General features: G+C 37.5%; 1 protein-coding gene across 3 annotated transcripts in view; it reads right to left on the bottom strand.

The window, feature by feature from the left end:
* Positions 1-13,772, bottom strand: part of ATP11C (ATPase, class VI, type 11C) — a 160,688-nt gene that overhangs the window by 49,022 nt on the left and 97,894 nt on the right. For all 3 annotated transcript variants that reach the window (XM_012727202.1, XM_012727199.1, XM_012727200.1), the window contains exons 6-12: positions 12,071-12,199; positions 9,967-10,070; positions 7,804-7,854; positions 6,792-6,856; positions 6,398-6,479; positions 5,357-5,507; positions 4,002-4,199 (exon numbers count right to left, since the gene is read on the bottom strand). In XM_012727202.1, the coding sequence (XP_012582656.1) occupies positions 4,002-4,199; positions 5,357-5,507; positions 6,398-6,479; positions 6,792-6,856; positions 7,804-7,854; positions 9,967-10,070; positions 12,071-12,199 (780 nt within the window). The remainder of the gene's footprint in view (positions 1-4,001; positions 4,200-5,356; positions 5,508-6,397; positions 6,480-6,791; positions 6,857-7,803; positions 7,855-9,966; positions 10,071-12,070; positions 12,200-13,772) is intronic.

A 13,772-nucleotide genomic window follows, 5' to 3' on the forward strand; every position in this document is an offset into this window, starting at 1 on the left:
TGTTTTAATGTAAAGGGTTTACAGTAAAAAAAAAAACTTGAGTTACCCAAGTGGGAAACAAGAATACACTGACCATGTATTAACACACACACCCCCACACACAATATCTGATAGGAACTTAAATTTTCTGTGAGATATAACAAAACATTTCCTTGAAAAGTAAGATATATAAATATACTGGATTGAAGTAAAATATACAATATCATATAATGCATGTAAGATTATAGAAGACAGACCAGGAAATAAAGTTAACAGCTACCTAATTAGAAGACACAATACATCAATAATGATCAAAATCATAATTGAAATTCCTTTCCAGAGTCTGTGTGTAATTTCAGGTAACTCCTCAAAATAAGTTTTCAAGTTTAAGAAAGCAGAATGCTAATGATAAGTTAAGGTATAAGCATACTTCCCTAAGTAATGGAAAAATAAATTATAAAATAAACTTCCTATGTAAAATAAAGTATTCTGAGTATATCCATTTTATCTCAGTTTTTCTCTCTTCTATTTATAACATCTGGCTTTTGGAAAACCACAATTTTATCTTCCTTTTGGGCAATTTATGCTTAAATAGTTAAAATTATGGGCTGACAGGAATAAGCATAAGCACAAGATTAAGGTTTTTATTATGTAAGGAAGATGAGATGAACTCCAGCAGTCGTTGCTTTCTAATTATTTTTCAAAGCTTTTCACAGTAGCAGCACTGGCACAAATATAGCATTCCAATCTTCCCTTTTTTTCCCTGTTAGCCAGCCAAGTTTGAATTCGCTCTTTAAATCCAAGCAGTATTATTCATATATTGTCTAGATTTTTCCAGTTAAGATGAAATTCTTTGGGGCTTTTTTCCTATCAAAATTATTACCTCCTCCTCTCACCCCTGAAGGCTGTCCTGGGCTGTTGCACCTCCTGCACAGTAATGAACATTAGCCCATTTAGACATCTGTTATGTGCACCAAAGGTTTTAAAAATATGAAGTGCAACTGCTGCCTATTTTCTAGGCACACAACATGTGACTGCATGCAAGGAATCCCACAGGTAAAGGTACACAGTCAGAGCCTAATCTATTACTCCTCAAGTTGGAGGGGGCCATGCACTTATTTGGAGTGCTTGCTGAAGACCAACATTGCTGGGGTCTGTCCCCAGAGTTTTTGATTCAGCAGTTCTGGGGTGGGGCTATATGAGTTGCATTTCTACTAAGTCCCCAGGTGATGATACTCCTGCTGGTCCTGGGTCACACTTGGAGAACCGCTGCTCAGATATATGCCACTCACTCAGGAAATTAGGAAGACGGGGCTAAGAGTGACAGGCGGCTGCTTCACTCTGACTCCCAATAACCACTTCCTCTTCACTGGTGGGCTTAAGTTTGCCAGAAAAGCGCTCTCTTTCAGGAAGCCCAAATCCATCATTTATAGATAGAAAGTCTCAAATGAAACAGCTGTTCTAGAGTAGAAAGAGCCCAAAGCTAAAGGTTGAAAACACAAAATTCTCTACTTTGTAGGTCAAAATTTTCCTATAATTCTAACTAATGGATCACTTGGCCTAGAGTCCTGGCTTCACTTCCCACTAACTTTGCGACCTGGGAGAAATCTCTTCATCTCTCTGCACTTTAAATATTTAACCTTCAAGTACAATATTTGCTGTACATGGCTGTAAAAATTATAAAACAAATCTCAATAACATAATGCTTTATAAACTATTATTTAAGTAGATAGTGATCATCATTTCTGTTGACCTAACCAAAATCACACACTACTAGACTTTCTATTTCTACATTTCCTGTTTTTCTAGTCAATTATAACCAGACTGCTATAGTTAGGTCAGATGTGTGTGTTTCTCCTAGTGGGTTTCTCCTTTGCTTCATAATAGTAACCTTAGCACCCACACCATTCCACATTCATGACAGAAGCTCAACAGATAGCCACTGAATAATTTGAATCAGGGAATATACTCAGATTATGAAAATCACAGCACTAGTGACAGCTGGAAGACTGGGAGAAGACATGGAATAGGAGGCTAGAGACTAGCACCACAGTCACAAAGCATCCTGTTGTTTTCCAACTGAAATGAACAGTGTGTTTCTTTTCTCAAGTCAAACAGTGTCCTAAAAATGACCAGTACAGGCCGTTTAAAGAGGTCAGGAAGTATTTGCAGTGGCACTGATAGGGGCTAATTGACAAGAGTTTAGAAACATGAATAGTCTGTTGACCTTAAATTATGACCCACCAAAGAGAAATGTGGCCACACTTAATGTTGTATATACAAGTCCACTGGATGCCACATGGCCCAAGGTAGGACTTTTTTGCATTTTCACTCAGGTAGTTTCTCCACATGAGCAGATAATGATGGCAAGATCGTTTCTATAACGTTATTAATTGAAGTGGTGGTCTGACTACTGGTGATTTCACTAAATGACAAGCATATCCATAAAAGGAGAGTTTGCTAGGGGAAGGGAACAGTGGTTGACCTGAAAACTGTAGCTAGCTTCCTTTCACTGACCAAATTTACCAGATCATTAGCCAAAGCTCTACTTTATTTTCTGCAGTGTGAATATAGTCTAGATAATATGAACAAAATTATATTCTCAATGTAATATGGAACCTGCTGAGGTGAAGATCTGAAATAAATCTAGCGGAATCTGGCCTGGACATCCTGTCTATCTCTGGTGGCATTAGGTATCACATATGGAATGACACTGTTCTATTTACATAAGCTGCAAACATTCATAGCCAGGCACTGGATCTAGAACAGGGAAACTATCTTCAACTATATCAGCTGTCAGGGAAAAGCTTGCTACAGGTTGATGCCTTTTGCCAAAACTACTAGAGTAGATCTATGAAGCCAGCTCTGGCCACAGATGAGAAGTTCTGGTTTAGAAAGGCTAACATCAGTTGTGGTGGCTGAAGTCACTCACAAAAGAATCTTCTGGGAACAATAAATGAAGAGCTTTTGCTCATTTACTTCTATGCTTAGTGATTTGCTGTCTCTAGGACACTGGACTCTTGAAGTCAGCTCTAAAAATGCTATCTGGAGAGCCCTTTCACCCTTGTGACTGCAGTTGTCAGGACACTACTTTGGTTTAGGCAAAGGTGATATGAAGAGCAGAAATAGAATGGGGATGGAAATTCGAGAGTTTTGAGATGTATAAGCAAAGTGACACCATTTAACACAAGTGTGAGGCCCCATTAGTCACAGTTTCAAATAAATGAATTTGCATCTTTCAGTCACAGAAATGACATTTCCACAGCCTTGACATTCTAAATATCACAAGAACTAAGTGTAAGCCAAAAAAATTCCCTCATCTTTTGAATACCATTATGTGACACAAAGTAAATTCAGACAAAGGGAAAAACTTTCTCAGTCCTGATAAGAAAATACCTAAGCAGTCATAACGTGAAGAATTATAGTTAGCACTGGAAAATAAATGCACCTGGGTTAGAAACAAGGTCACAGCCTGGGTTTCATTGGTATACTGAAGCAAAAAGCATTTTGAGGAGTGCATGCCCTCACCTTTCTCCTTCATTTAAATTTTTGCACTGAGATAAAAAACTACTCTGCTTGCTAGACCTATATGCCATCAGTTCAGAAATGCACCAAGAAAATGTCAACACGACAACTCCGGTCAATTTTGTTTATAGGGGAAAAAATGAACTTATAAAATACCTATATTTACCACCCTGTATAATATAGCCAAATGGTTAGAGATGGTGATGAAAACTACACAATTTCTATTCCAAAGCAGCAGTAGCCCATAATCTAACAACATAAAATTAGTTTTAATAGAATTTCTGTAACATATAAATATAATTCATAAATTAGGATGTTAATTTAAAAAATACCAGCAAAATATTTGAAGTTGCTTGCCTTCATCACATGCCCACATAAAGGAATTTTACTTGAATCACATTTCAACCTGAGAAATGGTCACACATATTGGTACTCAGAGTGCATAAAAATACATTTTCACTATGTTATGCTTATTTTAATTAAAAATATGTTCTAACCTGACCAAGTTCTTCATTTAGGTCTGATGTGTTAACCAGGGCTCCTTCATTAATTTCTTCATCATAAAAGTCTTTATCCCAGGAAATGAAGAAGGAGCCCAAGAATTTCTGCATTTCTACTGTGACGTACATTGAGACAGGAATGATAAAGTTGAACAGAACCATAAATGACAGGAAATCAGTGAACATTTTCAAAACCTAAAACAAAAGAAATAGTTCATGCTAATTAGATGTTCAGTTCCATCAAAGAAGTGTAATATGAATTGCTCATTTTCTTTTTAGTTAAATGCTGAAAGCACTGCTTTTCCTACAAAGAAACCTCCCATCAACACTTTATCACTGTAGTCAAATTATCACAATATGTTATGACAATATTTTAAACACTTTTAATTTCATCTTTGAACCTTTGATCTAACACATTTTCACTTTCTTAACTTGACTGTTTCTTAACCAATCAACCCCAGATACAAATGTGTGACCAGAGCTCTGCCATGCTGCTATCATATTTGTCACAAGCTTATATTAATACACCACAACTTCTTGTCTAGTAGATTAAAACTTTTTTTTTAAAGATTTATTTATTTATTTATTTATTTATACAGAACTGGGGTACAGGCCAGAGATGTGGAGGGTGAAAGGATTCACCAGAGACAGAGTGGGGAGCAGAACAGGAGGATCAGAGGAAGTACACTGCTGAGGGGAGCAGTGGGCGGATCAGGAGAGGTCTGCCGCGCCATGTGGATCTCCTCCCGGGCAGGCGGGGATTGAACTCATGAGGAAGTGGCTTAAGCTTCTTAGTGCAGTGCTTTAACCCACTGCGCCACCAGAGAGGGCCGTAGATTAAAACTTTTAACTAAAGAGCTAAAAACAAGCACACATGCTTAAAGAGTAAAACAAAAAACACCCTAAAACTTCTTAAATATTTTTAAAGATTTATTTATTTATGCATACAGAACTGGGGGACAGGCCAGAGGTGCAGGGGCGGTGAGAGGCTTCACCAGAGACAGAGCGGGGAACAGAACAGGTAGAATGATGAAGTACACTGCTGAGGGGAGCAGCTGGCGGGCCAGGAGAGGTCTGCCGCGCCATATGGGTCACCTCCTGGGTGGGGATAGAACTCATGCTGAGTGGCTTTAGCTTCTTAGTGCTGTGCTTTAATCTGATGTGCTACCAGGGAGGGCCAAACTTCTTAAATATTTAACGGCTACCATACAACCAAAAGAAAATCCAGAAGCTAACGAAAGGTGACATTATTTGAGAAACATTTTTTTTAAAGGATGGCTTGGTCACAAAATGCTAGAATTAGAATTTTCTGACAAAATGAACATTTTTAGCAAAAAAATAAAAGGCATTACCTTAAAAGTATTTCGCTCTTTCTCAGTCTTTTGGTTATACCAAGGTTCATCATTATATGGGGTGCTTTGCCAAACATATTTTAGAGTTGTGCACACTGCCGCTTTGGTCAGTAAGATAAATAAATACACAATCAGGAAGGCATTAATGGATCTGAAAAAAATACATTAGGGATTTAAAAATCATCTAATTACTTAAGACATCAATCAAATATAAAATAAACTGTTCAGTGTTCTAATGCTTTTCATGAGTACAGTATGGAACCACTGTACAAGCCTGTATATATGACCCTTCGTTACCATGCTGAAGTATTATTACTTTTAAGTGGTAAGTTTGGAAAAGGCAGCCAAGACCTGTCTGTGGCTCACTGAAACTGACTAGTTCAACGTACCTTTCATAAAGTTCCTGTAAAGTGACAGAACATACACCCAGTTCTCCCACCCTTCCAATATCTACTCAGCCCTTAATCTTTTTTCCCCCATTTCCCTGAAACTTAAAGGATTAGGGTAAAAAATGGAATAGCAAATGTGAAGAAATTCTCAAGCTTATGGTGGATTCTTTTAGTCTAAAAATAGAACTGTGGAGAGGCTGCCCTGATACTCTGAATATCCATGCCAATGACAGAAATGTCCTTGCCAGAAGCAACTGGCTTAGAAGTCCTCAGTATTTGAGACTATCATGTACGTTGTGGAAACCCCTTGCATATAGTGACCTGAGTACCCAAACCATTATCCAGCAGCAAAATATAATACTATAACAGTTCAAGTAAGCTCTGTGTTAGTAGATACATGAGCTTAAGTAAGTTACTTATAATTTCTGAGATCATTTCCTCATCTGTAAAGTAGAGAGACTAAAGATTACTTCATGGAGTTGCTCAGAGGAGTAAACTCAATCAGATACCCATGTCACTGAGCACAGTTTCTGAAACATAAAGTTTTCAAATCATAATGGATGATTTTTTGGTTTTGGTTGCTATTGGGAAATTATTGAGAAGTCACAATTTCTGGTCAGTAACAATGAAAGAAAGTGTAGTGCATACTAACTTTTCAACAGCAGAACGTTTCTGAGATTTCCCTTGGTAGTTCAAAGCCATTTTGGTTTCCATCCCAGTGTAAACAGCAACTCCTAAAGTGTAACAGATTACAATGAAAATAGGTTACAACAGAGATGATCAACCAACTCTCCACCCAGTTGCTTCTATTAATTTTTTTATTATAAAAGTAGAAATTCTAATCCTTCTATTCATTTGTTGATATATCATTCACAATGACTTTAATTCTGTAGTTTATTTTTTCATTAGTTTACCATCCTATAAATTCCAAACATCTAAAAAGAGGCTTCAAGGGCAGTTATCTGCCTTGTCTAATTTTTCACATGCACTGATTATGCACAGCTTTACAACTCTTATTTCTGATAAACATATCTTAAAAACTTCACCATATATCGTCTTGGTATTTTTTAGAGTAGCTCCTTTCAGCAACAGATTTTCAGGTCCCAAAGACCTAAATAAAAAAACAAACACGAGTTTATATAAGCATGGCATCAGTAACTTTGGGGCATTGTTTTGCCCCTACCACACATCTATTTCCAAGGGGGTCAGAATGTATCTGTCTACTTATATCATATGCTCCTCCCCAGGAGGAGCTGAAAGATCCTTCTCTCTACAGTCACCTGAAGGTACAGCGCAGATGGAAACACAGCACAGGAGTAGCCAGCAACACACAGAGGTAAAGAGATGCACAAAGACATAAAAGGATTATGAGTCATAGACAGCAAGACCAGAACAGGACAGAGTGGCCATGGACAGCCAAAAAAAAAAAGAAGAGAAGGATTCAGATAAAAGACTGGGAAAGCAAATTGTCAAGGTGGAAAAGTCAAAGTGACATAATATTCATAGAGAGCAAACCCGCCTGCTGGGTGAGTCAATGGGCATCCAAGGTTTCTTTCACTGCCTTTGAGTACAAGTATGAAGGCCAAGTGGAAAAGTTGAAGTTAATTAATTGGATGATAGAAGCAGGAAGAAAACATCTATTCTTATATGAATCACTTCATTATACATCATTAGCCTATCATTTTACTTTAATCCATGTGATTCTCCCAACATTTTATCTGCTACCTAGTTCCTCAGGTACTGTCCCTAAACGTTCTTCTGCAGCTATACATGACAACAACTATAGTGTCTAAAACAGACCTGGGAGAACAGTCAGGATGGCGAGGGTGCTGCTATTTCAGAAACCCTCAACATCGCCTGCGACACCCTGGCCCTGCTCCCGGGAAACATACCCAGAGCCTGCCACACAAAGCTGTCAATCACAAAGTTAGTTACTTGAGACCCACTAGTGGGATGCTGGTTAGTTATTCCAGGTTTAGTGCCCTTTATCTCTTTCTATATAGAAAATTATTTGGTAACTGACTCCAGCCCCCAAGGACAGATAAAAAAATAACTAACCTGGCAACAGGCTCAAGATTATTACTGTAGATATTAATTCGCCCAACAAACCTGCAAGAAGAACATAACAGCATATATGTTTGGCATGTCCAGGAAAAATCTATATACCACAGATAAGAGAATGAATCAAAGTACAACCAAGATAAAACTGAATTGACTATGGAAGCCCATTATATTTTTGTGGAAAAAAGTCATGTTGATTATATTACAGTTGGGTACATATGTGGTAGATGGTAAATGTTAATATTTTCCTATCTTTTAAAAAGTAGTATGGATTATTGAGAATGTAAACAAAGATTCTAAATTGATCTTCAAATTCTACTTGGCACTGTGCATGCACATACCACCACTCTCTTTTATACCTTATATAAACAATTGGCTTCTATTTTAGATTCATATGAAGAAAGGTTATCTAGTGCCAAAATACAACTTTCAAAAATGTTAGTTCAGTAGTTCTTTCACTTGAACATGCATCAGGGTCATCAGAGATTTCTGGGTCCCCTACCCAGCTTATGATTCAGGTGAGAATTTGCTTTTCCAACCAGCTCCCAGGTGAGGCTCATGCAGCTGGCCCAGAATCACGCTTTGAGAACCACAATATTAGTCTTATTCAAGTGAATACTTGAATACCATTTTGGAAATTTATAGTCTGAGCTTTGCAGCTATCTCCATACTAGCTTTATCTGATCACATGGTTAGACACATGGTAATCTGCATGTCTGAGCAATGGGGTAAAAGGCCCAATCCCTTCTTAACAACAGTGTTATGACTATTTAATAATCAGCATTTCCCCCCCAAAATGGAACTAGTTTACATGACTACATACACTAAATATGAAGATCTGCTCACTCATTCATTCACCATTTAGTAAGTATACCAGTATTGCCTAGGTGTTCCTTGCCCTAAGACAAAGAGTAAAGAGGCAATTACAACACAAGTTTGATTCCACTGGAGTGGTGAAAGTATAAGATATTCTGAAGTCACACAGGAAAGGAATTCAATTGGAACTGGGCAGTACCGTGAACTAAAGACAAATGGGCACAACCCTCCTTGTCTAAACATTCTCCTTTATATTTGAGGTAACTGAAAAATTTAGGAGTTGCCGTAAAGATACATAAGTATTCTCTAACTCAGGCAGTCAGTGCTCCCTTTTATGTGCTTCTATGGCTCTTGCACTCACCTGCACCATCTCACTATACTGTAAGTCTAGTGTTACTATTTATCACCTTTGCTCATGGTGAAAATGAAGCATGGTTGTTTTGGTTTGTAGTCCTACTGACTTCCTATTACCAAAGTCGATAAAGGAGGGAAAGAGGAAAGAAGGAACAATAGGAAGCAGGGAGAGCACTGTTCTGGCAGTAGAATAAACATTTCATTTATCCATCACTGGGCATTGGTATAAGACACATTTAACCATTTGGTTCCCCATTATCACCACAGCATGTGTTGATAAGATGGCAGTCAGAGGTAGCAGATGCCATCAGTAGTGGTGTAACAGAATGAAATTAATTGGTACACTTGGGGGTTAGCCTGTCACTCTAACCTCATTAACACCATGCTCTAATCAACCAAACCAACCAGTCTTAAAAATCAGATGCCAAACTTCTGACAACTTATGACTGCTTATCAACATAACTACTGCAGACAATCTCAGTGATACAAAATTATTATAACATTGTGCTGTTCCTTCCATGTAACTATTTAATGTGGATAAGAAACAGTCTATTTGCAATCCTCAGTTCATTGTGAGCATCATAAAAAGGAAAGCAAGCCTACTAACTACATGGCCCCCTATAGCTTTCTCTATTTAATGTTAGGTGACATAAGAAAGGGTTTATTATTATTTTAATTAACTTTGATTAATGCATTAGCTTGATAGATGAGCTTTATAGGATAACATAATCTTAAAATGTGATGGATGGCCATTTTATAAATAACAGAAATAAAAGAAAAATCACAAGTAAGATGACTGGGCCCATAATGATTTATCTTAGGCTGGTAGTGAATAAGGCTTATTTGATTCATTTCCCTTCCAGAAGGAAGAAACAGCTCATACAAACACAGATGAAATGAGAATGGTAAGTGGTGGATGTTTCTATGCTATACTGGAAGCAAACAGAAGCAGAGTCAACAGATAGTAAAATGAAGCCAGGTGATGCTTACTTGTAGAGGTCAGGTTGCGGCTGTTCACATTCAATTGCAGCTCGGAGGCTATCGATGGATTCGGCTGAACACAGTGTAATGGTATCGCGTACTGCGTAGTGTGTCTACAAGAAAGCAGCAGGAGAAAAAACAAAAAAAGGGTTCTTTTCATAATTAAACACCCACCTCATTCAAGAACCACAGTTTCAGTAAGAGACTTTGGCAAAATCATACATATATTGATGCCTACTTCCCATTGAATAAGTTCTACAGTATTCTTAAAATACATTACAAATAATTAGAAAGATAATCCTGTTGCAAGAGGATTTCAAAGATAATGAAAAAACTAAAAGCTTTTCTTGATAATGACAGCACAGAGAATTCCATTTGCAACATGCATATAATTAACTGAAACCCCCATGAAGAATTAAATACATTTAATTTTTTCCTTCTATTTATAAAAGTGAGACCTATTATTTTGCTCACCAGTATATGGGGATGTAAATATACACATCTAAATTGAACATAACTGGGCCCTCCTTGGTGGCCCAAGAGGTAAAAGCACAACACTATAAAGTTATCCACAGCCACTGCAACACGAGTTCTATTCCTGGCCAGGGAGCTCATCCACACGGCACAGCGGGCCTCTCCTGTCTTGCCCACTGCTCCCCTCAGCAGTCTATTTCAGTCCGTCTACCTGTTCTGCTCTCCACTCTAGTGAATCTTCTCATGCTTCCCCCCCCCCATCTCTGGCCTGTTCCCCAGTCCTTGTATGTGTAAATAGATAAATCTTTAAAAATAAATAAATAAATTGAATGTAACCTTTTGGTCAGAAGAACACTAACATCTTGCCAAGAGCAAGAAAAAAATTATCAATAGTTTCATTACACAATGGCATAATTAATGGTCCTGAAAATGTTCAAAGTGGCTACATTCCATACAAGGAGCAGGAGGTTATGGCTTGTTTTAGTCAGATAGTAGAATATTCTACTAGTGTACATTATGTACTTCACTCACCAGAACTCAAGGCTGGCTCCAATTAACCCATTTATAAATCATCAAAAAAGAACTCAAGTAGATTCAAAGACTGTAGCATTAACGCAGAAGGTAAAATTGGTGGTCAGCAGGGAATATTATGGAAATACCTGAGTTATCTTTAAAACTGTCCCCTGACTTTCAAAATGCCTATACTTTCAGCTGACTTGATCAGATCAATCTAACTGAAAAAGTTTTCATCCTCTGAACAGTTTTTTCACCTAGTAGAGAATCATGAGGTAAATTTCTCAATTTTTATCTTGATATTTCCTCAAGTAAGACTTTGTTTTTGAACAGTTTAAATGGGGTTAGTTTATCATTATGCCCTTGAAGTACAGAATTAGTTACCTAGTAGGTGTTTAGCTTCCTTTTTTACATACTGAGTCCTGTGTCCTTAACCCCAGGTGCAATAAACAGCAAAGTTCTCCAAGGATACACAGAGGTGAGCACATTAGTACTCTTCCTTAAAGGTGGCAAGAGAGGCTACATCTTTATGCGGTGCAGAGCTTTGGACACTGGCCAAGAACTGACTGTGTCAGGAGGAACCAGGGGAAGTAAGATATCCTTCATTTTGAACAAATTTAACATATTTATACTTTTTTTCCTAGCTGCAGTAAAGCAAACATTTGCCAAACTACAGCCTAAGGTTTTATTTAAAAAGTAATCAAATTATCCTAGGTTAGATTTTCTAATGTGCCAGAAATAAACATTAAAAAATATAAAAAGTAAAAATATATCAAACTGTAAGGTTAGAGTACGTGAAGCTATTTTTTGGTACTATAGCTTCAGCCTATGACAGCTCTCATTTTAAAAAGCCCAAATAAAATTTTGGGTTGTGTCAACACTGAATACAAGCAGTGCCACTACAAATGTGGCTGCTCTTTCTTATCTGGGGTGTAGTTTCTCCTTACTCAACTCCACCCTTGTCCCTGAAGTTGAGTATTTGCTCAAAAGTTCAAAGACAATTATATAAAAGTTGTTTTTAAATAAAAAATTTACACAGGGAAAAATAAGGAAAAAAATAGGGAATAGTGGGAACAAGTGTTGTATGAATACTCAAAATGTTTGTGCAAGGTTTAGTTTCCATTACCTTGCAATTGGATTCTCCATCAAGACTGGCTGTAGTGACATAGCAGGTTCCATCCTCAGTGCAGGATGACAGAAGAATAAGATCACAGGGAAAGGTTTCATCTGCATGTACTTCCACTACATCACCAACCTAGAATGGTGAGGAAGTAGTAATAAATATTTTTTATTCTAAACAAAGTATACCTCAAACTGAAGTCAAACAGTAACAAAGAAATCTCCTACTCTGAGGCTTAGAGAGTGCCTCAGCGTCCCATGCCATGTGAAAGGTGATGAGAGCAGTATTACTCAACAGCTAGAATCTTTTTTAAGGTCACAGAGAGTGATGATGCTTCAGATTACCTTAATACTGAAGTTTAACAAACAATTTCAGCATTCCAGAACCTGTTTGTTGTCTGACATTCCTGGCACTGTTTGATAAGAGACAATGACCATTATCATCTTCATGAATGAATCAAGAAAATCTACACGTCTCAACTTGAGCACTTCACAAACATTGGGTAGCCAGACTCCCACTCTGTATTCTGCATATTTCAACATGGTTTGCCTTCCATGTGGTAATAGCTATTATTGTTGAGTGCCAGTTCCTTCTTTGGTGCTCAGACAATCTACATTAATTAGAAGTATCTATTCTTTCCTGTAACACTGAACAATTATTTTTCAGACAGATCACTTTCCAACAATTCATCTGCTATCAGAAGAATCGATGAATCAGCAATAAGAAACAATCAGCAAGTACCTTAAAGTCAAGCAGAGGAAAAACATTTGCAAAGACTTCATGCATCTTATTTAATAATGTAAGGAGTAACTTTGAATGGTTGAAAGGTATAAGTCTGAAACCTCAGTTTTTGTCCAAACTGTGCCACTTAACTGTATCACCATGAGTAAATGCCTTAGGTGACTGCAAGTACTATGGATTGATACACTGGAAGTGTTTAGTAAGTACCTGGCACATGTCTTCACCATCAAATAAGTGTTAATTATAACCATTGCTAATATCCTGTGACTACTTTACTCCCAACTTACGAATACTCATGACATCTTTTTGGGAAAGGGTTTAAGAAATCAGACAGTCTAGTGTTCCCTAACATATTTCACATTGTGGCAGATAGAGAAAATGGTAAGTGACACTTCTGTACAGCAACCTTAGATGGAGGCAGGGGCCTGCGGGTGGCAGTATATAAGCCACATTAGGAAGGAGTCAATATCTGGACAGCAGCCCAATCTGGACATAAGGTTGTGAAACACTAAATGAACAAATGACATATCTGCCTTCTACTTGCAGTATGATTTGGCAAATAAAAATGAGGACTGCAAGACCCATTTGGGAACAATATTATTTTCTTTACCAACCAGTGGCCAAAAGCAACAGCATCAATAACTGAACTAATGTAAATAACATTTAATTTTGTTGGATAGTTCCTTCCTCACTTACATAAACACTTACGTTGCTTATATAAAACCACCATCTATACTTTAGTAAATGGAAGTACTTTCAAAGCCTGCTTTCTAGATCCTACAAGGTATTTTAGGCCCACCTCATGTCTCTAAACTCCAAAAATACTTATTTTCTGAAATGGGTTAAAAGCAGTTTTCTCAGAATGTCTTCCTTTTATTCTTTTTTCTTTACTCCATTCTCTGCATCCCAGAGGAAAAGACCATATGATGAACTAGGGTGGATAGTATTTGAAGTACCTAAACCAGTC

Source organism: Condylura cristata, unplaced genomic scaffold (assembly GCF_000260355.1).
Source record: "Condylura cristata isolate star-nosed mole 26May11 unplaced genomic scaffold, ConCri1.0 scaffold00019, whole genome shotgun sequence".
NCBI lineage: Eukaryota > Metazoa > Chordata > Mammalia > Eulipotyphla > Talpidae > Condylura > Condylura cristata.